This window comes from Mus pahari, chromosome 4 (assembly GCF_900095145.1).
Source record: "Mus pahari chromosome 4, PAHARI_EIJ_v1.1, whole genome shotgun sequence".
NCBI classification, from domain to species: domain Eukaryota; kingdom Metazoa; phylum Chordata; class Mammalia; order Rodentia; family Muridae; genus Mus; species Mus pahari.
The window spans coordinates 93,560,094-93,586,176 of NC_034593.1; the positions used below are offsets into that span (position 1 = coordinate 93,560,094).

Here is a 26,083-nt window from a genome sequence, read left to right on the forward strand (position 1 = left end):
GTCCGGAGGTCGATTTCCCCCCCCCACCCCCCCCGCCGCCCCCTGCGCTCGGCGCTCGGCGCGACCCGGAAAGCTGTTCAGTGTGTCTCAGGGCGACGGGGCGGGATTTCCGCAGGAAGCCGGCTGGGGTGTTTGCGCGATGGCCTCGGCCGCTGGAACTAGATTCCCAGGGAGGAGGCTGTGCTAGGTCTTTGGCCTTTTGCTAGTCGAGTGTAGGGTTCGTGACTGGGCCTAGAGATTGTTGAGGAGATCTGCTGGGCAGAGCGAACGGCCTGCGGGTCTCGGGGTCGGCTCCCGAAGGGTCGGGGCTCGCCCGAGGACCCAAGTATGTGTTCCGTCCGCCCTGGGGGACAGGCTCGGCCAAGTGACATCTCGCCTTTAGTGTTTTCACTGACTACATCTCCTTTATTCAGGCTCCCACATCGAAATTAGAAGGAGCCCCCGAGTTCCCTACGGGCCTGTGGAAACTGTCCCGTGCCTGTTGGCGAAGATGCCATACCTTGGCTCTGAGGACGTGGTGAAGGAACTGAAGAAGGCTCTGTGTAACCCTCATATTCAGGCTGATAGGCTGCGCTACCGGAATGTCATCCAGCGAGTTATTAGGTATCACAAACCTACCATAGCATTCTAACTCCCACCCCCGCCTTCCCCCACCCTGCCCCACTTTTAATCCTCTTCGGAGCTCTCTACCTGCAATCACTCTGAAAATGTTAATGAAGGGCAGTTTTATCTTTTGGCCTTGAGGCTGCATTTCTGAATTGTCATCGCGGTCTTCCGTGTGGATGGAACCTCATGCCCAATTGAGAGGTCTTCATGCCACAGGCTTTAGCAATTCCTGCTGAGTCCTGTCTGGTTCAGGACTGTTCAGACTTACGTAGAACAGTTCTCCTTTTTATTCTAGATTCAGACCTGTATATCTCTCTGCTTGCTTCGCATTTCTACTCGGATAGTTCATCAAAAGATATGACCAAAATAATCCCATCATTTTTCTCCTCTTTAAACCGACTATTCTGCTTGTGTTTGTGTCATGAATGTCACCAGGCACCCTTCCAAGCATGCTAGTCAACCTTGAAAACACTACTGTCAGGTGGTATGAAAAAGTCAAACTATTCTTGTTCTTAAAACTGTACTGTTGGCTCAGGCTGTAGTTACCAAAGCCTGTTGTGGTAGTTTATTAATAAGTAGCCTTGTCTCCTCACTTCAGTTAGGATTTTTTCTATTATATATGTTTGAACACATAGCTCAAAAATGTAGGTAGGACACAAAAGTCCCTTGGGGTGCTTTTTAAAAAAAAAAAAAAAAAAAAAGTGGTCCAGGGGATTGATTCTGATTTCATTAGGTTGGGATAGAATCCAGGAACTGTATTGTAAATAAACAGTCTCAGCTGATTATAGTAGTTTGGTTCCACAACATTGGAAACAATAATCAGTGGAATGAAATATCTAAACTTTTTTTTTGTTGTTTTGTTTTGTTTTATTGTTTTTCAAGACAGGGTTTCTCTGTGTAGCCCTGGCTGTCCTGGAACTCACTTTGTAGACCAGGCTGGCCTTGAACTGAGAGATCTGCTTGCCTCTGCCTCCTAAGTGCTGAGATTAAAGGTGTGTGCCACCACCGCCCGGCTGAAATCTAAACTTTTACCATGCCACCCAAGGAACAAACAGAATGTTCCGTTCCTGCTCGCACCTCCTAGCGTGAGTCATTACCTGTGTCCCGTTTTCCTAGTGAGCTGGTCACAGAGCTAAAGTATTCTGTGAAGAAGCATTTTCCGGCTTCAGAGTGGCAGTGGATGTGGACCTTCTTGGTCTGTATTTTGTGTATTATTTCAAGTAGTTACACTGGTTTTTTTTCAAATCAGTGATGTTCTTAGCTGACTTCTTAGTTGATCTTGAGTTCCTAAACATCTGAAGCTATATATACTCTGTTTTTAAGTTTTTATTTTGTTTTGAGACAGCCCTAGCTATCCTGGGAACTTACTATGTAGGCCAGGATGGCTTTGAACTCACAGAGCTTCACCTGCTTATGTTTCCTAAGTGCTTGGATTAAAGGTGTGGGTCACCATGTCCAGCTTTTTTTTTTTTTAATGAGCATTTTTGCCTGCATGTGTAGGTGTACCACAAGTATGGCTTGTACCTGGTGACTGTGTATGTCAGAAGAAGGCATTAGATCTCTTGGAGCTATAGTTACCAGTGGTTATGAATTGTTATATGGGTGCTAGGAATTGAACCCAGCTCTTTTGCAAGAACAACAAAATACTTCTTAACCATTGAGCTCTCTCTAGTGTATATATTCTTATGGACGATGTCCCCATATGATATCTCTGGAATGTTAAAGTGGAGTGTACCATTGCCATATCACCTCATTGGAATGTACTAAGGATTCAACAGTGTGAGAATATAGAGCAACAGTTGCAGACCCATAATAGGAAGTTTTGTGTAACATAATAGACAAAGTAGACCCAATTGTATTTCTCTAAAAGCTCATAACTTGGTTAGCTAGCCAGAACACATGTAAATAAAACTCTTCTTACAGGTTGGGAATTGTGTGTTTTACTTCTTTCTGCTCTGTGTATTTTTTGACAGGCACATGACTCAGGGCTTGGACATGTCTGATGTTTTCATGGAAATGGTAAAGGCCAGTGCCACTGTAGATATTGTTCAGAAAAAGTTGGTTTATCTGTATATGGGCACATATGCACCTTTAAAACCAGATCTAGCACTCTTGGCCATCAATACGCTCTGCAAAGACTGCTCAGACCCCAACCCTATGGTACGAGGACTGGCACTACGGAGTATGTGTAGCCTCAGGTGAGTGCTTCGCTACCCTGGTTCTCAGTGGTTGGTGAATATAAGAGAATGTAGAGCAGATTTGTAGTGAGGACAGCTTAAGTTCTTGAATACTAAATAAGTACTGTTCTACTTTGAACTCAGATTTTAGCCATTACATTGACTTTTGAAACTGTATCTCATGGTTTTCTTAAAGGTGATTTTCCTTTATCTTGGTAAAATAGTTCTGAGTTTTAATTAAAAATGTTTAATGAGTCATTACTGTAACAATTTATGCTGGGTGTGCAGCATCATTCCAAATGAAAAGTCAAATTATGCCTTATTAAGTTTGATAGAGGCTTTCTCCAATTTCTTTTGATCTAGTAGATATACATTCAAGCATGAACTATTAAATAGTATTTAAACTAAACCTCTGATGATTGAAGAAGAACTTAATTTTGTCAAAACTAGTATTTCAGGATCTGACTGACTCCAGGATGTGTCTCTTAGGATGCCTGGTGTGCAGGAATATATTCAGCAGCCTGTTGTTAACGGTCTGCGCGATAAAGCTTCATATGTCAGAAGAGTAGCAGTCCTTGGCTGTGCCAAAATGCATAATCTTCACAGAGACTCTGAAGTGGGTAAGATCATCCACCAGGCCCAATATTTATTTGTGTCTCTATTATGTATATAATTTTGGAAAAAACTATGTTGCTTGGTAGAAAATAATAATAATGTGTCTATACTACTTTGCATGTCTCTAAATAAGATGCATATTTGACTCCTATTTTCAGTCTTCAAAAGAAGTTTAGTTCTTGATCTATACATTCCCTCTCATATCCAGAATGATGTTAATTGGCACTGTCTTTGTTGTTTCTTTTAGCAGAGATGTAGTTTTGTCTGGCCAGAGCTGTTACTCTGGGTCTATCACTATAACTCAAGGTTTTCTTTATCTGTAATCTTTGATCTCTGTTTTAGATGGTGCTCTTGTCAATGAGTTGTACAGTCTTCTGCGTGATCAGGATCCAATTGTGGTTGTGAACTGTCTGAGGGCTCTAGAGGAAATTTTAAAGCAGGAAGGAGGTGTTGTCATTAATAAGCCCATTGCCCACCATCTCTTAAATAGGTTCGGATGCTCTTTTTTTTTTTAATGAGATATGAATCATGGTAGGATTTTGTTGATGCATTAAACTAAGCCTTCCTTTATTACTGTGTATGGTGGAGTAGTGGTGATGTGGATTTGGGTATACATGTGCCCCAGCATAAGTGTGAAGCTCAGTAGACAACTTAGAGGAATTGGTTCTCTCCTTCCACTTTTAAGTGGGTTCCAGAAATAGAACTCAAATTGTTAAACTTATACAGCAAGCAATTTTACTGAACTATCTTACTGACCCAGAAGTAACTTCTAGTTTACCACAGTTATCAATTGCCTTATATTTCACTGAGAGAATTCTTTTCATCTGACTTGCTATGTCTTGATATGTAAAGACAGTAGGAACATGCTGTGGAGATTTGTTCTGCAGTACTTATTATGTCCCTCAAGCTAAGCCAGTTATTTATCTTAAAACTTAGAAACTCTGGAGTCTTGGGGAGGTAGCTCAGAGGTTGAGAGTACTTGCTGCTCCTCAGAGGAGGACCCTATTTCAGTTCTCACCATCCATGTGGGGACTCAGTTGCCTGTGACTCCAGTTTCAGGGAATCCAGTGCCCTTCTGGCCACCTAGGGTGCCGGGTATGCACATAGTACATTTAAATGTAGGTAAAATACTCAAACACATAAAATAAACGTAAGTAAATCTTGTGAAAAATATAGAGAGCCTGCAACTGGAAGTATAGTATAGTTTAGCAGTAAATACTTGATAGCATGTATGAGACCTGAGTTCGGTCTCCAGTGCTAGGAAATAGAGACTTTGTATCTGATTTATGTTAATAATGTCTTTAGTTTTAAATAGGTATCCACTTGTACCATCACCTTGTCTTAGAATTTCTTTTTAATATTAATTTTTTACTTTTAATTGTGGATGTGTGTAGATATGTGTGCATAGCAGGTGCCCCCAAAGGCCAGAGGGATTGGACCCTCCTGGGATAGAGCTTGTAGGTGGTTGCCAGCCACCTGATATGGTTGGTTGCTAGGCATGAAACTCAGATCCTGTGGAAGAGCACATGGTCTTTCCAGCTTCATAGAATTAAATTATTTTGTGTGTGTGTGCGTGTGCATGTGTGTGTTCCATGCACGCATGGCCATATGTGTGGAAGTCAGAGGACAGCTTTTGGTAATCATTTCTTCCACCATGTGAGCTCTGGAGATTGAGCTCGGGGCGACAGGCGTGATAGCGAATGCTCTTCTCACCAGGTCATCACTGCAGTCTGTGTTGTGGAATGTAAAGCCCTTTTTTTTCCAATGTAAAAAGAATTTGATTGCAGCATAATCTATTTTTGAGAATTCCCTCCCTCTTTTGTTATGATTTGTTTCATGGCAGTTGTATGTAGACTGTTCCATTTGGTATTAAAATAGTGCTTTTGTCTTGATTTTTGGACAGAATGTCAAAACTGGACCAGTGGGGCCAGGCTGAAGTACTGAACTTTCTGCTCCGCTACCAGCCCCGCAGTGAGGAGGAACTGTTTGATATTCTCAATTTGTTGGACAGCTATCTCAAGAGCAGCAGCACTGGCGTGGTGATGGGAGCCACCAAACTCTTTCTGATTTTGGCAAAAAAGTTCCCCCACGTACAGACTGATGTGCTTGTACGAGTCAAGGGGCCCTTGCTGGCCGCCTGCTCTTCAGAGAGCCGTGAGCTCTGTTTTGCTGCTCTCTGCCATGTCCGCCAGGTCTTGCGTAGTTTGCCAGGTCACTTTAGCAGTCACTACAAAAAGTTTTTTTGCTCTTACTCGGAACCCCACTACATCAAGCTACAGAAGGTGGAGGTGCTGTGCGAGCTGGTGAATGACGAGAACGTGCAGCAGGTGCTGGAAGAGCTGCGTGGCTACTGCACTGATGTGTCTGCTGACTTTGCACAGGCTGCCATCTTTGCCATAGGTAAGTGCCTGATGCTTTTGTGTCTTAGGAGGTTAGGTCAGCCAGCTGCAGAACTGTAGCCAAGGAATCCATAGAAGACAGCAGTAAATGAATCTTGCTTCAAAGACAAAGTATCATGCTTTGGGCTGATTCATGTCTTGAGTCAGTGATTGCATGCATAGGAAAAGAGTGGTTTTGTTTTAATCAAGGCAGATATTTCTCAAGGTAGACAGTACAGATAATTTGAACTTGGAACAACAATACTTAAACTATTTACTGTGTTTATGTTACCTTCTATCCAGACCGTTTTCATGTATATCATCTTATGGTCTTGTGAGGCAGTAATAGTAGGTATTTTAAAGATGAAGAAACTTAGCTACCAAAAGATTACTAAGTGGCCAAAAGAGCATACAGTTTCCAAACTGAGCGAAACTCACCTGTCTTAACTAAAGTCCTTTGCTTCTGCTGCAGGCTTTTTGCATAGTGCTAAGTGTAGACCAACATAGAGTAGCTCCTTAATTTTAGAGACTCTCTGACTGCTCAGTTTGGAACTTAAAAGGCTAGTAATATTCAAAGTGTGAAAGCTGCCAGCAAACTGAGATTGAGAGAGCTAAGACTAAGTGATGGGCATGAGGAGCCCTCTCTCCTAAATTCCGAGGGGCAATGAAGACAGGAGAACTTCTTAAAGATTTTCATCAGGTATCTGCAGCAGGAGAGTCCTGTTCTGGTGTGTTGCCTCCAAAAGGGTGCTTCAGTCAAACATGGTGCGAGCCTGTGATTCTAGAACCCAAGAGACTGAAGCAAGAAAAATCCCAAGTTCAAGGCCACCCTCGGTGATGCAGCAAGACCCTGCACAAACAAACAGACCAAAAAATTGCATCCCATAATTTTCTCAAAACTTAGAAATACTTTGTTACTCTGCTTTCAGCCTTCTGCTATGGGAATTGTTTTTTCCCCAGGAAGTGTCTTTTGATCAGGTGAAAAAAACCTTGGATTTATTTTAAGCATTATTCCCAGTGCAGCAGACTAAGATTCTTTCTTAATTGTCATTTGTGACTTTTTTCTTCTAAACATATCTTGTTCTTTCTTTCTTTCTTTCTTTCTTTCTTTCTTTCTTTCTTTCTTTCTTTCTTTCTTCTTTAGATTTATTTATTATTATATGTAAGTACACTGTAGCTGTCTTCAGACACCCCAGAAGAGGGCATCAGATATCATTATGGATGGTTGTGAGCCACCTTGTGGTTGCTGGGATTTGAACTCAGAACCTTCAGAAGAGCAGTCAGTGCTCTTAACTGCTGAGCCATCTCTCCAGCCCTAGTTATTTTTCTTGTTCCTGTGACCACAATACCTGATTAGAAGCTACTTAAGGAGAGAAGAGCTTATGTTGGCTTATACTGGGAGAGGCTACAGTATGCCATGGCCGGAGAGTAAGGCAGCTGGTCACATTGCATCTTCATTCAGGGGCAGAGAAGGATGAATGCCGGTGCTAAGTTAACTTTTTCCTATTTATTCTGGGATCCCAAAACCACATGATGATGTCTTCCATATTCAGGATTGGTCCCCTCTTTTCAGATAAAGTTTTGTGGAAACACTCTTACAGACATATCTAGATGCGTGTTTCCACGATGGTGGTAAATCCAGTCAAGGCAACAGTGAAGATTAGTCATCACAGGCATCTTTGTCTGTTTAATTTGTTATTCTCCCCCACCCCCACCCTGAAATAGAGTTTCCCTGGCTGTCCTGGAACTAGTTCTGTAGACTAGGCTGGCCTCATTCATGGAGATCTGCCTGCCTCTGCTTTACAAGTGCTAGGATTTAAAGAGTGCATCACCACCACTCAGCTGTTATCTGTTTACTTATTTTATGTATATGAGTGCACTTCAGACACTCCAGAAGAGGGCATTGGATCCCATTATAGATGGTCATGAGCCACAACGTGGTTTCTGGGAATTGAACTCAGGATCTTGGGAAGAGCGGCCAGTACTCTTAACCGCTGAGCCATCTCTCCAGCCTGCTATGCATTTAAAACACATAGTCTTGTTATTTAGTCCAGACTTGCCTCTAACTTGCCATCCTTCTGCTGCAGTCTCTCAATGCTAGGATTACAGGTGTGCAACTTTGTCTTTGACTAATGGGAAATGATTTTTGAATGACATGCTAGAATTTCACCTTTCCTTTCTCTGTAGGTAGCATTGCCAAGACTTACACAGATCAGTGTGTGCAGATTCTAACAGAGTTGCTGGGACTTCGACAAGAACATATCACTACTGGTAATGCCTGCTTTCCTAGAATTTTTCTCTCCTCTTCTCTCCTTTTTTCCTCCTTCCCTCCTTTCTCCCTTCTCTTCCTTTCTTTTTCTTTTCTTTTCTTTTTTTTTAAGTACCTAGCTAACAGTAGATGTTTAAAGAAATCTTCTTTTTTGTTAAACAAATTTCATATCTATAACCTTGCATCCTCATCTGTTGCTCTGGGAAGCGTGGGCTCTGTAGATTTAAAGGGGGAGACTTCTGGCTGTTAGGGGTAATGAAGGCACTAGGAAGCTCAGCTCACTTCTCCTCCCCTTTGCTTCATCCACCTTCCAAGGCTCAAGTGAGGCAAGGAAGGCTGATAGAGTGCAAAATGAAGGGTGCCTTGTACTCAGGTTTATGTGAATGCAGTACTGTGTGCCCTGTCTGTCAGCAACTCTACCCCACATTTGTCCATGTCCAGAGCATTATATGTACAGAATGCTTCTGTATTTATTTACTTACCTTCATGTCAGCTTGATGTGTGTAAAATTCAAGTGTATTGCCCATTTTTTTCAATTAATTAATAACCCTCTCCAAAACCTGTTTTACAGAAATTCAGTCAGAAATCTAATCTGAATATGCGACTTTTCCTAAGTTTCTTTTCTACACGGAGTCTCTAATCTTGTTCTCTTGTGTCCTGGGCTGTATTACAGTGGTGGTGCAGACTTTCCGAGACCTGGTCTGGTTATGCCCTCAGTGCACAGAAGCTGTGTGTCAGGCCCTGCCCGGCTGTGAGGAGAACATTCAAGACAGTGAGGTAGAATCTAACTCTTTACTTCTAACCATAGAAGGGATTATAGGACTCTGCCTTCTGAAATGGAATCTGTATTTGGTTTGGTTTTGTGGTGCTGAGGATCAAACTTTTGCTAGGTAAACACTTGTACAACTGAGCTATTCTCTAGCCCTGAAATGGAACCTAATTACTCTTTTTAAAATCCTGACTCAGAGTAGGAACTCAGGTGTGCTTATGCCTCAGGTTCTCTGGGACACAAATAGCACATAAGTTATAAAAGAAGTTATAGTTTCAATACCACTGTCCTCTTGAATAATTATGAGTCAGATTTACACCATAGAATTTTTTGTTGGTGATAGTTCTTTTGTTTGTTAATTTTCAAGATAGCTGAAGTGGGTTTGGCCTAATGCTGCTTGTGTTATAATGTTAACTTTGGTCCCCAAAACCGCTTTCGCAGTGTCTGTACAGAAGACACTGAGTGACCGACCCTGCCCCCAGTTGATTCTGATTGGTAAATAAAGATGCCAGCAGCCAGTGGCTGGGCAGGACAGACAGAGGCAGGACTTTTAGGATTCAGGGGCTTGGGAGAGAGAGGAGAGGAAGAAGCAGAATCACCATGAGAGGGATGTAGGACAGGCCAGCCATGTAAGAAGTTGATAAGTGGCTCTAGTGGCCACTTCCCCATTGGGTCTGGGGTAGCAGAGATGAAATACAGACTTTAAAAATGTTAATTCCGGCACACACCTTTGATCCCAACACTTGGGAGGCAAAAACTGATGGATCTCTGTGAATTGGAGGACAGTCAGGGCTACACAGTCAAAAAAGAGCAGAGCAAAGCAAACAAGAGAAGAAACAGTAAACTTTAAATTGGACAGAAGACCTCCACATTGAGAAAGCCTAATTTATTGCTTAGTCAACATTGGCTAACAAAAGATTTGAGTTTCCCTTTATGTATTATAACATTTTGTTTTGTTGTTTTGTTTTGTTTTTGTTTTCTTTTTTTTTTTTTTCGATTTTTGAGACAGGGTTTCTCTGTGTAGCTCTGGCTGTCCTGGAACTCACTTTGTAGACCAGGCTGGCCTCGAACTCAGAAATCCGCCTGCCTCCGCCTCCCAAGTGCTGGGATTAAAGGCGTGCGCCCCCACGCCCGGCGTTTTTGTTTTCTTTTTTAAGACAGTGCCCAGGCTGTCTTCAGAGTCCCTATGTAGTGGGCTATAGATGGGACCCATCACTCCCAGGTATTTTGTGTGTGACACTGGACATTGAACTCAGGGCCTTATGCCTGCTAAGTCAGCATTCTGCCAATGGCCCTGCCTCCTTAGGCCCAAGTCTGTACATTAGAACTTCATTCTTGTTTGTTTTAGAGAAGTGGTAGAGTAGGACACACAGTGCAAGTTGACACCAATGAAAGAGTATAGTTTATCTGCTGGCTGTGGGAAAGAGCAAACTGGTGACTGTCTACCATGTCCTCTTTTTGGGCAACCACATATTAAGCATCTTTTACTTTATTATTCCTAGGGGAAACAGGCACTTATTTGGTTACTTGGGGTCCACGGGGAAAAAATCCCCAATGCTCCTTATGTGTTGGAGGACTTTGTAGAAAACGTGAAGTCAGAGACCTTTCCTGCTGTTAAGATGGAGCTACTGACTGCACTGATGCGCCTTTTCCTCTCGCGTCCTGCTGAGTGCCAGGACATGCTGGGACGCCTGCTGCATTACTGCATAGGTAGGGTTTTCAGAGGATAACACTTGCTGAGACCCATGCTGACTGTTCTCACAGCTTGCTTTGTTTGCTAACTTCTGTTTGGGACTTAAGAAAACTCTCTGAATTATCTTTCTTTCCTTTGTTTTTCCTCTTATGGTTGGCACAGAGGTTGGAAGAGAGTAGGGTGTTTTACTCAATAAAACTCAATGAGGCTTAACTGAATCCATTGTTTTCTCTCAGAGGAAGAAAAGGATATGGCTGTACGGGACCGGGGTCTCTTCTATTACCGCCTCCTGTTAGTTGGCATTGATAAAGTTAAGCAGATCCTGTGTAGTCCTAAGTCTGACCCTTCTCTTGGACTTTTGGAGGATCAGCCAGAACGACCAGTAAATAGCTGGGCCTCAGACTTCAACACACTGGCGCCAGTGTATGGCAGAGCCCACTGGGCAACTATTTCTAAATGCCAGCAGGTAGAGCGGCATCGCCTTGAGCTTCCACACAATGCATCCTTTGCCACATCAGGTAAAAATAGCGTTTACCTTACATTTTGTCATGATAAAGTTTTCCACTACCCCTTGTGGTGACTGGTAGAAAGTAAAATTCTTTACTTAATTTTTAGACTGTTGTCTGAACTTGAATCCTTTGTGGGCATGAGGGGAGTTCATCATTGCTTATATAAGCCATTTATCTGAAAACAGAAGAAGTCACAGTATAAATGTGTTTCATTTTTATATTTATGAGACAGCTGAAATGGCCTTGAGCTGGCTGTGGATCCAAGGCTTCTCTTGCTTGATTCTCTAGCTTTCAATATCCTCCACCCTGAGTACTGGGAGTATTTTGAAATATGAAGTTAAAATGCTGATTAAGAGCATCTCTTATAAAAGCTTTCTTACTCTTTTAGGGCACTTGATTTCTGAAGAGAACAAAGAAGGTGCACAAGAACCTGATTCTGACACTCTCATGCTGGTCCCCAATCTCCAGCTTACTGCTGAGTATTTTGAGAAGACATGGCTTAGCCTCAAAGTTAGTTACCAGCAGGTGTTTCCTTGGCAGGGAGAAGTCCAGCCTGACACTCTACAAATGGCTCTAAAAGTAGTGAACATTCAGACCATCGCAATGAGCAGAGCTGGGGCACAGCCCTGGAAAGCCTACCTCAGTGCTCAGGATGATACTGGTGGTCTTTTCTTAACTGAATTGCTACTGAAGCCTGAGAACTCAGAGATGCAAATCTCTGTGAAGCAGAGTGAGGCGAGGACTGAATCCCTGCATGGTTTTGTTTCTGTCCTGGAAACTGTGATTGGAACAGTTGGAGAAATAAAATCTTAACAGAGTTTTGCTGCTTGCCTTGGGTGAGATAAAGAATTGTCAGAGTTCCTTCATTGTCTTAAAAAGCTGCTTGTAAGTCCACATATTGACTTCAAAAGAGAATGGGAGGTCTGGGAACCCAGCTCTTATGTTTACCCAAAGTTTACCTTGTTCTTTTCAAGCCTGTCAGGAATTGATCCCATTTTAAAAGGAGAATGTATACTGTAGTATTAGTAGGAGATAAGAATGGGGTCAAGATAGGCTGGGGATATTTATATTTCTCTGATCATTTTAGTGGTTGTAATATTTATTAAATATGCCTGGCATTTGTGGAAGTTGGTACGTGTCATCGTTTTTTAAAGGTATTTTATTTTATTAGATATTTTCTTCATTTACATTTCAAATGTTATCCCCAAAGCCCCCTATACCCTGCCCCTGCCCTGCTCCCCAACCAACCCACTCCCGCTTCCTGGCCTTGGCATTCCCCTGTACTGGGGCATATGATCTTCACAATACCAAGGGCCTCTCCTATTGATGGCCGACTAGGCCATCCTCTGCTACATATGTAACTAGAGACACAGCTCTGGGGGGTACAGGTTAGTTCACACTGTTACACTGTTGTTCCTCCTATAGGGTTACAGATCCCTCCAGCTCCTTGGGTACCCTCTCCAGCTTCTTCATTAGGGGCCCCGTGNTCCATCCAATAGATGACTATGAGAAAAAGACTTGGAATCTTTTTTTTCGAACAAACTATTTTTGCAAAGAACAAAGTGTTCTTAACCTCTGAGCCATCTTCCTTACCCTTGGAAATTGCTTTTGGAAGATGTACTTTTATTATTTATTTATCTTGGTTTTTGGAAACAAGATCTTGGTATATAGCATCATGACCAACGTTCATGTTTAGCATGAACTTATTCCTAATATTCTTCACCTTAGGAGCTCTGTTTAGCTTCTGTGAGTATGTGGCTTAATGATGTATTACTAATAGCTGCTTGTTTATCTTTTAAAACCCTGAGGGCAGCCGGGCGTGGTGGCGCACACCTTTAATCCCAGCACTTGGGAGGCAGAGGCAGGTGGATTTCTGAGTTCGAGGCCAGCCTGGTCTACAAAGTGAGTTCTAGGACAGCCAGGGCTATACAGGGAAACCCTGTCTCAAAAAAACCAAAAAAAAAAAATCCTGAGGGCACCTGATACTATCTTCTAAGAACAATGGCCCAATTTTAGCTTTAGTTGATGGGGAAGCATTACTTAACTCATGTAAATAAGAATTTCTGAAAAGCATTACAGAGGCAAACATTTGTGTGTTAATTGACCATAATTTTATTGCTATGAACCAGTGATAGTTAATAGATCTCTCTGTTCCTCTGTCTGGATGTGGGTTCTAATTACTTTTTTCTCAGATAGGTGTGTGGGAGAGAGGAACTATGACTTATTTTCTTAGTTAGAGGTTTCTATATTGAAAGAAACTACACCTGAGGATTCACCCATATATACTTGGTGTTAGAGATGAAAGAACATAGATTTTGAGCCAGGATGCTATAATGCAGTGGTTCTCAACCTGTGGCTCACAACCTCTTTGGTAGTCAAATGATCTTTTCACAGGGGTCACCTAAGACCATTGGAAAACACAGATATCTACATTATGACTCATAACAGTAGCAAAATTAGAGCGATGAAGAAGCAATGAAATAATTTTGTGGTTGGAGTCACCACTACATGAGGAACTGTAGTAAAGGTTTGCAGCGTTAGGAAGATTAAGAACCACTACTGTAATGACATAGACTTTGAGGAGACTGATGTCAGTTGTTACGGTTAGAGAGTGGCAAAATAAAACAAAAGAAAAAACAAGTATCAGTGGAAGCATTAAGGCCTCCTTGTTTTCCTGTGGGAAATGGGAGGATGAAATTAGGGCTGCAAGGATGAAGGGAAACAGGCTTGAGGGAGGGATGGTTTGCATTAAAGGATCAGGAGTAAAAAAGGCATGAAAATGCATTCCACAATATCGCAGAGGCCCTACTCTCTTTCTGTTGTCTTACAATATCAATTATGCAAGATAATCCGAAGAAGCTGAGATTACATTCCAAAGATAGCATTTACCCATAAGTATATCAGCAGTGAAGTGGAGAGGTAGTTGGTTGGTTTACTATTGTGAGAAAAGTTTGAGTGTGAGGTAAGACAGACTTTAATTTTTATTAGTGTGTGTGTGTTTGTGTGTGCAAGTGCATAAGCATATTTGTGCATAAAGTGTAGGTCAGTAGTCAATATTAGATGTCTACCTCAATTGTTCTCCACCTTATTGTTTTAAACCAGTCTCACAGAACCTAGAGTTTACAGATGCATCCAAACCGACTGGCCAGCAAGCCACAGTGATGATCACCTTTGTCTCTGCCTCTCCAGTGCTGGAATGACAGGTACATGCCACGCCCAGCAATTTATATGTGTGCTAGGGATTCAGGCTCAGGCTTTCATGGTTGTGCAGCAGGCACTTGTCTGAGTCATCTCTATAGATAAACCTGATTTCAATTTTTTTTTACTTAGGGTTTTTTTTTTTTGACTGTATATATGTCTGTGTGAGGGTGTTGGATCCCCTGAAATATGAGTTACAGACAGTTGTAAGCGGCCATGCAGTGCTGGGAATCAAACCCAGGACCTCTGGAAGAGCAGCCAATGCTCTTAACTGCTGAGCCATTGCTCTGGCCCCTCAAATTTCTATTCTGCTACTTTTATTTTGGAAGATTTATTGATTTATTAATTCCAGCTCCGGAAGATCTGGCATCCTCATCCTCTGGCCTCCTCAGGCACTGGACATGCACATGGTGTGCCATACATGCAGGCAAAATACTCATATACATAAAATAATAAAAAGATTAACTTTTCTGTATGGCTGTGCTCCATGTCTATACAGGACTCATGGAGGTCAGCAGAGGAGCAGAGGCTGTTAGTCCTCTGAAGCTGGAGTTATTGATGCTTGTTAGCTGCCATGTGAGCACTGCTGGGGACTGACACTGAGTCCTCTACAAGAGCAAAAAGTACTCCTAACTGCTAAGCCATCTGTCCAAACACAGACCTGATTTAAAATTTCTATTCTAGTCTAGCAGTGGTAGCACATGCCTTTATCCCAGCACTAAAGAGTTCAAGGCCAACCTCTCTGCATAGGGAGTTCCAGAACAGCAAGGGCTACACACAAAAAAGTATGTCTCCAAAAAACAAAAGCAAAAAAATGATTCTGCCTTTTTTTTTTTTTTTTTTTTTTTTTTTTTTTTGGTTTTTCAAGACAGGGTTTCTCTGTGTAGCCCTGGCTGTCCTGGAACTCACTTTGTAGACCAGGCTGGCCTCGAACTCAGAAACTCGCCTGCCTCTGCCTCCCAAGTGCTAGGATTAAAGGCGTGTGCCACCATTGCCCAGCTGATTCTGCCATTTCTTTTTTGTTTGTTTGTTTTTTTTTTTTTGGTTTTTCGAGACAGGGTTTCTCTGTGTAGCCCTGGCTGTCCTGGAACTCACTTTGTAGACCAGGCTGGCCTCGAACTCAGAAATCCACCTGCCTCTGCCTCCCGAGTGCTGGGATTAAAGGCGTGTGCCACCACGCCCAGCTTTTTTAAGTTTTTTTTTTTTTTAAGATTTTATTTATTTATTTATTTATTTTTTTTTTTTTGGTTTTTCGAGACAGGGTTTCTCTGTGTAGCCCTGGCTGTCCTGGAACTCACTTTGTAGACCAGGCTGGCCTCGAACTCAGAAATCCACCTGCCTCTGCCTCCCGAGTGCTGGGATTAAAGGCGTGTGCCACCACGCCCAGCTCTGTACTTTTTTCTTTTAAAGACAGATTTATTTTTATTTAATGGCTATGAATGTTCTGCTTGGGTTTGTATATGTGCAATGCATGTGTGCTTGGTGCCAGTGGAAACCAGAAGAGGGCGTCAGATCACCTAGAACTGGACTGTAATCCACCAAGTGGGTGGTGGGACCTGAAAGTGTAGCCCCCTCAAGAGCAACAAGTGTTTTTAACTACTGAGTTACTCTCCAGACCCCAGTTTTGTACTTAGTACCTTTTTGGGAGTGTGTCATAAATGTATGCAATAGAATCCTCACATTTTTAATGGCTGGCTTTACTGTAAAGGGAATTATGTCCTAGAATTTCCCCTGAGGGTATATGTGTGCTTGTGTTATTGCTCTTTCTCTTTCTCTCCCCACTTCCTCTCTCTGTTAAGTAAAGGAATCAGAACAAAGTTCTTTTAGTCAACTTTGTATTCTAATTTATTAATACACTTAACACAAGAAAAAAGTTCAGTGAGTTAGTTTTTCTTAGTTGGAAACACATTGGACCCACAGTGTACTGGTAACTTTCATATCCATTCTCCACATATCAAAGCCAACATGACTCACAGATTTAGATACTGAAACCAGGAGGGGTTATCTGATGTTACAGGTATGGAAATAACTTCATGATAACTGACTGTCCTGGCTAGTTTTTGTCAACCTGACACAAACTAGAGTTATCTGGGATGAGGAAACTTCAACAGAGGAATCACCTCCATCAGATGCCTGTGGGCACGTCTGTGAGTTGTTTTCTTGATTAATGATTGGTGTGGGAGGGCCTAACCCAGTGTGGAATGTTGAGAATACCAGGTGCATTGTTAACATCCCTGGTCCAGAGTGGAACACTTGTGACAAAAGCTGAACTTACTCTTCAGTTATGTAGGAAAAGTCCAGTTACTTAAAATTCCTCCTTTCTTTTCGTGACTAATTTGCTCATCATTTTAAGGCTGAAAAATATCATTGTCTGGATGTATTGAGGCTGATTTATCCTTCTACTGAAACTTCCATCAACATGGCTGGGAGTATAACTCAGTTGCATAGTCTGTGTGAAATTCTGGGTGGCTTCCCACCAATAAACCAGAGATGGTGGTAGACACAATTCTGGCATTTGGGGAAGTGGAGAAGGGAGGATAAAAGAGTAAGGTAATCGTTGGTTACATAGTATCTTAGAGGCCAGCCCAGGCTACATGAGAACCTACCTCAAAAATAAGCAAAGCTTTCATAAACATCCACAAACAAGTTTTTGTTTGTACATAAATTTTCATTTTAGATTAAAGCCAGGGAATGCAATTTCTGTATTGTACGGCAATACAAATACTATAGCTTTCTTTCTTTCTTTTTTTTTTTTTAATAAAGAAACTGACAAACTCTTTCAAAGTGTCTGTACTATTTCACACTCCCACAGGAGTAAATGAAAATTCCTGTCACTTTACATCCTCTCCAGCATTAGGTGGTGCTCCATTCTGGATTTTGGCCATTCTAATGGGTGTTTTGTTGTGTTTTGTTTTGTTTTTTAAATCTATCTATCTACCTATCTGCCATGGACTGACCTCATTAGGCCCCTCACTCCAAGAGAGAATCAGAGTCCCCATACAGGTGGGCACAAGTTAGCAAAAAGGTGACAAACAGACTTGAACACAAGGGAGTGTTGTATCTGAATGTAATTTCTCAAATTGAGCATCAGACTTATAATACAGAAGAAAAACAAGAAAGCTAGGTGATACAACAACCAAGGTACATCGGGATGCATAATGGTTCTTTACACAAAACAAAGAAAATGCATACATAAAATCAAATCATAAATTGAAATAGAAGTTTACAACAAGCCCAGCTTGGTGGCGCACGCCTTTAATCCCAGCACTCAGGAGGCAGAGGCAGACAGATTTCCGAGTTCGAGGCCAGCCTGGTCTACAAAGTGAGTTCCAGGACAGCCAGGGCTATACAGAGAAACCCTGTCTCGAAAAAAAACAAAAACAAAAACAAACAAACAAACAAAAAAAGATGGCAGGAGCAGGCAGTGATTACAACTGAGATAGGAACAGCCCTATCTATGATCAGCTAAACACAGGAGCCAGGTGAAAGGTCTGATGCAATGCTAGTCTATCGTTAAACCCACGACCAGGGGTCCCTTAGTAAATACCTAATTATGCTATTCCTCTGGGCCTAGTGAAAAACATGCACTGGGGGAATTCCACTCTACAAACCCTTTCATGAATAATACAATTCTTCAGTTCCTCCTAAAACCACAGCCCACCTTCTTTCTACTATTATGCAATGTAGGCTGCCATTCATGTCTGTAATGAGAATTCTAAGTTTACTATTTTGAACTAGCCCTGAGAATACTAGCTCCTATCTGGCAAATTGAGATGCCTGATTACTGACTGTCACACTGGGGCATTTAGTCTGGATGAATAACGTTCTTATGAAATTCCAAGCCCAGGGTCAGCTCAAGGACGGCTAGGACATTGGTGAAGGCCAGACAGTAGGGTTCAACCTGATTTAGGTATTAGTAAAGTCATTTCTTGGAGGCACCTATAATAAAACAATACTGAAAGAAAGCGCACAGATCCATACACCGACGACTGTGGATCTGTGGGACAGGTTTAGAGCACTCGTGCCAAGGTTCCAGGAGACTGAATTTCTGTGAAACTCTCTGCCTCGGGACTGCCCCCAAGCCTTTAGGCCTGTCAGGCAGACTTCACTGGAGTGAGTATGGCACCTATCTATCTATTTGTTCTTTTGTTTGTTCATTCATTCGTTTAAAATGGGCAGAAAATAGAATATTGCCTCTGATTATGTTGTAGGATAGAAATCCCATTCTGAATAACTGACCTACTGTTGATGCTTGAATTTCTTTTTCTTTTTTTTTTTTTTTGGCTTTTCGAAACAGGGTTTCTCTGTATAGCCCTGGCTGTCCTGGAGCTCACTTTGTAGACCAGGCTGGCCTCGAACTCGGAAATCCGCCTGCCTCTGCCTCCCAAGTGCTGGGATTAAAGGCGTGTGCCACCACGCCCGGCTGATGCTTGAATTTCTTATTGTTACAATTGGAGCTGTTTATTTTACTGGAAAAGAGAAATTTGGGTGTTAGGTTTGCTGGTAGGTTAGAATGATGTCTCTGAGACCCAGACCACAAAGCCTTCTCTCCAGCTGGAAGCTGCCTTATTAATGAAGCCAAACCCAGATTTGAGAATAGGGCACCACTGTGCTTGAAGGAATGGGAATCTGGGCAAAAAAAGAAATATTTTCAAATCTTATTTTCTGTGTTTTTGAAGCAGGGTTTCTCTGTGTAGCCATGGATGTTAGTTTTGCCTAGTAAATCCCTAACCTCAGATGTCACTACTCTAAGGCAGCTTTCCCAGCCTATTAGCTTTTGTCCTCTCCTAATCCACCGTATCTCAAGAGCACAAGAAGCTCTGTGATTTGTCAGTAGCTGCCATTTCTGCTGAAGTGTACGCTTCACAAGGAACCATGCCTGTGTCATTTTCTGTGTTGTCTATCGTGCCAAGTATAGTCTTCTACACAAATGCTCAGTAAATAATCTTTGTCTAATTGTGCCAAAGGAATGCCCAAGTCAGAAGTTGACCACTGGCCTCTCACCTCCCTTGAAATTACATGTTACAGAACCTAGCAGGAAGTATTTCTTACATTACTCAAGAGAACCTTCTTCAATTCTTTACGATTGCTCAACTTACCTCTTCAGTTATGTAGGAAATCTATTTCAGCTATAGATTGTTTATCTGTAAGAGCTATTCATTACTCTTACATACTGGCAAGGGTGTGGCTCTGAGATAAGGAACTGCAAAGTCTTTGTCTGGAGAGAAGTCGTACCCTTTGAGCAGTTTCGTTTGGAAAGTTAGTGGGAATTATTCTAGGACATACCCAATTAGGAAGCAGTAAGAGGTAGGCAGCCACAACTGGTTCGCCAGGTTCTCTAACTTCCTGCTGAGCTTTGTGGAGAATGTCTAAAATGAAAAACCCTCAGACTTTTGAGGAGCAAACAGAATGCATTGTGAATAGTCTACTCAAAGACTTCATGACCCCAACACTCTACGCTGAGAACAGGAACCTATCGGATGCAGATGAACCATGCTCAGGTAAGGCCCCTAGTCTGAGGTGGTGATTATAGAATCAGGGTCTGCGTCCTCTAGGTCCTCTCAAGCTTTAACAAGCAAGTCCTAGGCTTTTAGCAACATTTGAAATAAAAGATCTTTCCAATAGAGAAGATTATCTGACTGCTACTACTGAGAATAGATAATGCCAAAACTGTTTAAAAGAATTGCGAAAGTAGCAGAGGCTAGTCTGGTCTACTGAGTGAGTAGACAGCAAGGGATACCTAGAGAAACCCTCTCTCTCGGGGGAAAAAGAAAGAAAGAAAGAAAGAAAGAAAGAAAGAAAGAAAGAAAGAAAGAAAGAAAGAAAGAAAGAAAGAAAGAGTAAAGAACATTTCTGTTTTGCTGTAATTCAGGAGACTTTTCGTTCCTTCAAGCATGGTGAACGTGTTTTCCCTGTCCTAGGAGAGGATTACTCTTTTGATGTGGCTATCATTGTTGGCCGCCTCCGAATGCTGGGTGACCAGTTCAATGGAGAGCTGGAAGCTTCTGCCAATAATATCATTGGGAAAACCATTCAAGGACAGGTCGGATTTTTGCTTTTTAATGTTTGCTGTTCTGTTCTAGTTCAAGCTTTAATTTCCTCCTTTCTTCCTTCCTTCCTTCCATCCCTATTTCTGTATACTAGAAATAGAAATATTCTATGAGGATTTGGAGGTTTGTTCAAGAAGCTATAGAGGGAAATGTGATTGTGAGTTCTTCAGACATTAATAAAACCCAGTACTATAGAAGGAACTCATAGGCTTTATCAGAGCTGCCCTTTATGTGCATAGATCATCTTCATAGTTAATTATTCCTTGAAAATAATTTTTATGTATATTTGTTATTATTAATTATTACTATTATTGTATGATGTGGGGAGGGGGACACATGTGCCACTGCATGTCTGTGGAAGCCAGAGGACAATTTTGTGGAATTCTCCTTTCCACCTTTGTGTAGATTTAAGAGATTGAACTCCAGTCACCAGGCTAGTGTGGTAAGTATCTTTATTCCATTCATATATTTTTTTAAAGATTTATTTATTTATTTATTATATGTAAGTACACTGTAGCTGTCCTCAGACACTCCAGAAGAGGGCATCAGATATCATTATGGATGGTTGTGAGCCACCTTGTGGTTGCTGGGATTTGAACTCAGAACCTTCGGAAGAGCAGTTGGGTGCTCTTACCCACTGAGCCATCTATCTCACCAGCCTTTTTTTTGTTTTTTTGAGACAGGGTTTCTCTGTATAGCCCTGGCTGTCCTGGAACTCACTCTGTAGACCAGGCTGGCCTCGAACTCAGAAATCTGCCTGCCTCTGCCTCCTGAGTGCTGGGATTAAAGGCGTGCGCCACCACACCTGGCCTATTATTCATATTTTTAGTGCTTAATTTTGTTGGGAGTGGGCTCTTCCCCTTATCCCAGGGTCCAGCAGTAAGATTCAAAAATATTGCATAGTTTAGAAATCTGATACAATTAGAGTTAACCTCTTAAAGGAGCCTGCTGACTTCTCATCAGAACTCGGATTACTGGCAGTAGTACTTGGACTTTGTATTAGCCATGAAGATTGTAAAACTGTGTTCCAGCAGATGTTGCTGATTATATCAACAGCAGCAAGTACTTATTACTTCCCATTATCACATTTCATTGTTTAATCATTATACGTGTGTATAAATCATTATAGAAACTGCTACTCCTAGAATCTCTGAATCAGCATGTGAGACCATGCACAAATATCAAGCCTGCTCCCTTCCCCGCATTATTCACTGATTTTGAATTGTGCCTTATACACAGTAGGACTGCAGTGTGCACTTCCTGATTCCATACCACTTAAGAACATAAAAGAAATAAAGTCATAAGGAAACAAGTAAGAAACATACTCTATAAATGTTGAAGATAGGACTGGAGAGACGGCTCAGCAGTTAAGAGCTGACTGTTCTTCTGAAGGTCTTGAGTTCAAATCCCAAGCAACCACATGGTGGCTCACAACCATCTGTAATGAGATCTGACACCCTCTTCTGGAGTGTCTGAAGACAACTACAGTGTACTCACATACAATAAATAAATAAATCTTAACAAAAAAAAATGTTGAAGCTAGGTTTTGAGCCCAGACTTACTTCACAAGCAGGCTCTATCCTTCCCGTGGACAGTTTAGCGGGTGTGTCTGCCTCACATTCAGACAGATGCTCACTTCTAACTACTGGCCTTGAGGCTGCCAGAAGTGGCTGAGAGTTGGGTCTACTTTTTTCTTCTATATTTTGGACAACAACAACAACAACAACAACAAAAACCCAACACGATAACAAACCAACAACCCTGGCTGGGGAGGGGGTAGACATTTGAAACAATTTCAAACTCAAGTTAGAAATACGGTATAGAGAAGTTCCCCAGACATTTGAGAGTAGTTAACAGGACAGTTCCTTACTCTGCAATGCTTTTATATTTCCTTCCAGTAAGAAATTGAACAGTGACACAGTAGTATTGAATCCTTACTGTTCACTCAATTTTTTGTCACTTGTCCCAACAATATAATTTATATTATACCCAAAGCCAAAAATACCTAGGCCAGTTTCATGGGTGGCATTTAGTTAGGTTTCCCAGTCTCCTTTGGTCTGTATTGGTCCCTTAGTCTTTTCTTATATTTTATGGCCTTGACATTTGAAGATTATGGGAAATCTTTAATATCCCTGAACAAACTTGAGTTTGTCCTATCTTGTTGAAAGAACTATGTCTCTTTGTCATGTTTCAAATTTGTTCACTTTCTAGCAGAAAGTCTTACACTAGCTGGGAACCAGTTATTCTCCAGGGAATTGTGGTTTCTTTCAGTTTTAATACTTAAAAACTATAGGGACAGTGAGTAGACTCCGGGTAAAGCTGCTGACTGCTGTGACCTTGAGTTCAGTCCTCAGGATACACATGTGGAAGGAAAGAATTACCTCCTGTAAGTTGTCCTCTGACTAACACATATGCACTATGGCTTGTGTACGCACGCACAGACACACACACACACACACACAGACACACACACATTAAATAAGTTTTAGGACTTAACCTTCTGCTCTGTCAGGACTGGGCCCCTTTCTGCCTCAAAGATCCACCTTGACCCCATCTAACAGCTTTTGTACCAGTTTATTTGAGAGGGGAAAAAGAAGATGTTTATTGTTATTTAACATTAGACTTTGCTATGCATTTCCTAATCATGGAAATAAACCCTTCATAGTCTGACTTGCTCACTGTCATGTGCTTAATAGCTTTCTTTCAAAATAAGTAGTTCATCCTACCCAATAATATCTGAAAGTATGAACTCTGTAGGTGATTTAATGTTTTTCTAATATCAAAATAACAGAATATTAAGATGAGATTTGTCCATCTGCCTCTAATATCACCCCATGCTTCCAGTGGTCCATTTGCCACCTCTGAGCACGTCTGAGACTTGCAGCCTCTGGTACTGTTTGAGTCATAACTAACAGAGCCTGTCTCCCTCCTCAGACAGAAACTATACTCAAGGACACAGTACAGTCTCTCAGCAGAACCTGGTGTACTCAGGATCCTACCTTAGCTTTTGAACGAGCCTTTTTGGCAGTATCAGTAAAACTTCTTGAATATGTGGTCCGTAAGGCTCCGAAAATGGCAAGGCAGGTGGCCACCTGCATGACGGGTATGATCAACGGGAACACAGCCATCCGCGAGTTTATCCAGAGCCAGGGAGGATGGGTAAGCATCTGTTAAGTCCCATGCTTTGCTAGGCATTTGTGCTCTTCTGGCTTTAATAAGTGGGGCTCTTAATTATGAAGGTTTGGTAAATTGCCATGGCAAAGGGAAATAGAAGCTCAGCCTGTGAGGATTAGATGGCTGCCTGAAGTGTTGACTGCTGGCCATGAAATAATCTCTACCATATCTACATCATCAGCGATAAGTGTGTTGTGGTACTGTTCTAGTCTCAGCCTGACTTTATCTGCTTCCTGGTGGATTTCTGAATCTTTATTCCTTGACATCTTTAATCTCAATCTCTCTCTCTCTCTCTCTCTCTCTCTCTCTCTCTCTCTCTCTCTCTCTCTCTCTGTCTTTTCTGGTTTTTTGTTTTGTTTGAGACAGGGTTTCTCTGTGTATCCTTGGCTGTCCTGGAACTCACTCTGTAGACCAGGCTGGCCTTGNCCTGGTGGATTTCTGAATCTTTATTCCTTGACATCCTCAATCTCATTCTCTCTCTCTCTCTCTCTCTCTCTCTCTCTCTCTCTCTCTCTCTCTCTCTGTCTGTCTTTTCTGGTTTTTTGTTTTGTTTGAGACAGGGTTTCTCTGTGTATCCTTGGCTGTCCTGGAACTCACTCTGTAGACCAGGCTGGCCTTGAACTCAGAAATTCACCTGTCTCTGCCTCCCAAATGCTGGGATTAAAGGCGTGCACCATCACTACACAGCACCTTTATCTTTTATAAATATTTAGTTTTTTTATTGAAAGTAGATTTTTTTCTTCTTCTTCTTTTTTTCTTTTCCTTTTTGAAAGTAGATTTTTTTATACATTATATTCTGATTTCAAATTCTGGTTTTTCTTCCCCCAGCTCTTCTAAGATCTCTATACTTTTCCACCCACCAAAATTCACATACTTTCTTGTTCTCATTAGAAAGTAAACACTAGGGCTGGCGAGATGGCTCAGAGGGTAAGAGCACTGACTGCTCTTCCAAAGGTCCTGAGTTCAAATCCCAGCAACCACATGGTGGCTCACAACCATCCATAATGAGATCTGATGCCCTCTTCTGGTGCTTCTGAAGTCAGCTATGTATAATAATAAATAAATCTTTGGGATGGAGCAAGCAAGGGACTGAGAGAGCAGAGTTCCTAAAACAATTCATTTCCTAACAACCACATGAAGGCTCACAACCACCTGCACAACTACAGTGTACTCACATACATTAAATAAATAAATAAATCTTTAAAAAGAAAGAAAAGCCAGGCGTGGTGGCTCACACCTTTAATCCCAGCACTTGGGAGGCAGAGGCAGGTGGATTTCTGAGTTCGAGCCCAGCCTGGTCTACAAACTGAGTTCCAGGACAGCCAGGGCTACACAGAGAAACCCTGTCTCGAAAAAACAAAATAAATAAATAAATAAATAAATAAATAAATAAAAAATAAAAATAAAGAAAAGAAAGTAAATACAAAGCCTGTATCTTAATCATTTGTAATGTTTTCACTACCTCAGGGTGCTCCTTTCTATTTCTGGGATCAATAAAACTTGTAGTAAGAGATATGGCAGCCCCTTCAGATAATTCTCTGAATTCTCAGACAGTTCCTAAGGACCATCCTTTTGATCAGGATTCTCACTGTTCTTCCTAGGATAACCTGGAGAGCTGAAGAAGAGGGTTATCCTAACCCAGACTGAACATCACCTCCTCTGACAGATTGGGTGGGCCATTGATTTCTGACAATTAAACATGCTTTTCTCAGTTCACCCAGTTTAGTTTTTACTGACCATTGACTCTGGAAGCAGCTTCTACAAGCCTACCAGATTATACTTTCTCATGTGAGTTTTAATAAGAGTTTATTGAAACAAAGACCACTTGACAAAGTAATTTCTTACTAGTAAAATTTCAAGCACCAGATCAGATCTTTACTGGAGATATTTGGAAGGAAACAGCACATCAGAAACTTTTTCTTCGGGTTTAGATCTGTCTTTTGGTAAGAATTTTATCTGCTAGTAATTTTGGAATCAAAAGGATGTCAGGAGTTTTTCGTTTAAAAATCTTGTTCCTTCAAGTAAAGGACACTGCAGATCTACCCTAGGTTTCACGTTTCTTTCTCCTGAGCAGAATTTATTCATCCATTCTAGGAAGTTTAAGGCAAAACTAGAAGTTTACTTATTTACCTTCCCACTAGAAAGATCAAAGAGAGAGGAAGCAGCTGCTGTGTCTTACTGACAGGGCATGGAGACACGGGTCTACATGCAGGGCCATTTGTTCATCCCAGCCTGGCTAATGTCACACTGTAAGAAGGTGTGAAGACCTTAGTACAACTGACTCCATGATTGAAGTTCCACTTCTAGCTTGTTTACAGAAGTATGTCAACCCAGAATATGTTTTTTGTTTGTTTGTTTGTTTTTGTGCTTAAAATCTCACCTTGAGAAAGACTCTGCTACACCGGGATCCCAAACACCCAGTGTAGGCACTGACCCACTGATAAAGACTTTCTATTGGCTTAAGCCCATGTTCGATCAGTCCCTTTTGGCTCTGGTGGATACCTCACATTTCTGGAAGTCCTACTGAGATCCCCAGGAGACCCCAGGAGTCTCAGATCCCCTTGGAGCAGGAGGAAGAGCAGAGTAGTCACGGAGCTTCTAGGAGGTGTGCAATGTGAGTTCCAGGACTCTCTGAAGAATCATTG

At 41.7% G+C, this 26,083-nt stretch overlaps 2 protein-coding genes across 5 annotated transcripts; both read left to right on the plus strand.

The window, feature by feature from the left end:
• The first annotated feature begins 74 nt into the window (after positions 1-74).
• Positions 75-12,085, plus strand: Ap4b1 (adaptor related protein complex 4 subunit beta 1). 3 transcript variants are annotated; one of them, XM_021195632.2, is made up of 11 exons: positions 75-603; positions 2,580-2,804; positions 3,273-3,403; positions 3,741-3,888; positions 5,302-5,798; positions 7,964-8,047; positions 8,719-8,822; positions 10,317-10,524; positions 10,744-11,025; positions 11,405-11,834; positions 11,875-12,085. In XM_021195632.2, the coding sequence occupies exons 1-10, from the start codon at positions 491-493 to the stop codon at positions 11,827-11,829; spliced, it is 2,217 nt and encodes a 738-aa protein (XP_021051291.1). In that variant the 5' UTR covers positions 75-490; the 3' UTR covers positions 11,830-11,834; positions 11,875-12,085. The 3 variants fall into 3 exon arrangements, with proteins under 3 accessions (XP_021051291.1, XP_029393843.1, XP_029393844.1); XM_029537983.1 differs by lacking the exon at positions 11,875-12,085 and having other exon boundaries at positions 75-325; positions 414-603; positions 11,405-11,839; XM_029537984.1 differs by lacking the exon at positions 11,875-12,085 and having other exon boundaries at positions 78-187; positions 414-603; positions 11,405-11,839.
• Positions 12,086-19,336: 7,251 nt separating this feature from the next.
• On the plus strand, positions 19,337-25,158 carry Bcl2l15 (BCL2 like 15). 2 transcript variants are annotated; one of them, XM_021196855.1, is made up of 4 exons: positions 19,337-19,715; positions 20,136-20,257; positions 23,199-23,423; positions 25,040-25,158. In XM_021196855.1, the coding sequence occupies exons 1-4, from the start codon at positions 19,580-19,582 to the stop codon at positions 25,055-25,057; spliced, it is 501 nt and encodes a 166-aa protein (XP_021052514.1). In that variant the 5' UTR covers positions 19,337-19,579; the 3' UTR covers positions 25,058-25,158. The 2 variants fall into 2 exon arrangements, with proteins under 2 accessions (XP_021052514.1, XP_021052513.1); XM_021196854.1 differs by having other exon boundaries at positions 19,580-19,715; positions 20,136-20,278; positions 23,217-23,423; positions 25,040-25,057.
• Positions 25,159-26,083: the final 925 nt, after the last annotated feature.

Bases quoted from the DNA above. Each gene is read 5' to 3' on its own strand.
- Bcl2l15 (XM_021196854.1), top strand. From the start codon at position 19,580: ATGTCTAAAATGAAAAACCCTCAGACTTTTGAGGAGCAAACAGAATGC. The intron at 19,716-20,135 runs GTAAGGCCCCTA...TCCCTGTCCTAG, and splicing joins TGCAGATGAACCATGCTCAG to GAGAGGATTACTCTTTTGAT. The intron at 20,279-23,216 runs GTTTGCTGTTCT...ACTATACTCAAG, and splicing joins TCGGATTTTTGCTTTTTAAT to GACACAGTACAGTCTCTCAG.
- Ap4b1 (XM_021195632.2), top strand. From the start codon at position 491: ATGCCATACCTTGGCTCTGAGGACGTGGTGAAGGAACTGAAGAAGGCT. The intron at 3,889-5,301 runs GTTCGGATGCTC...ATTTTTGGACAG, and splicing joins GCCCACCATCTCTTAAATAG to AATGTCAAAACTGGACCAGT. The intron at 10,525-10,743 runs GTAGGGTTTTCA...GTTTTCTCTCAG, and splicing joins CCTGCTGCATTACTGCATAG to AGGAAGAAAAGGATATGGCT.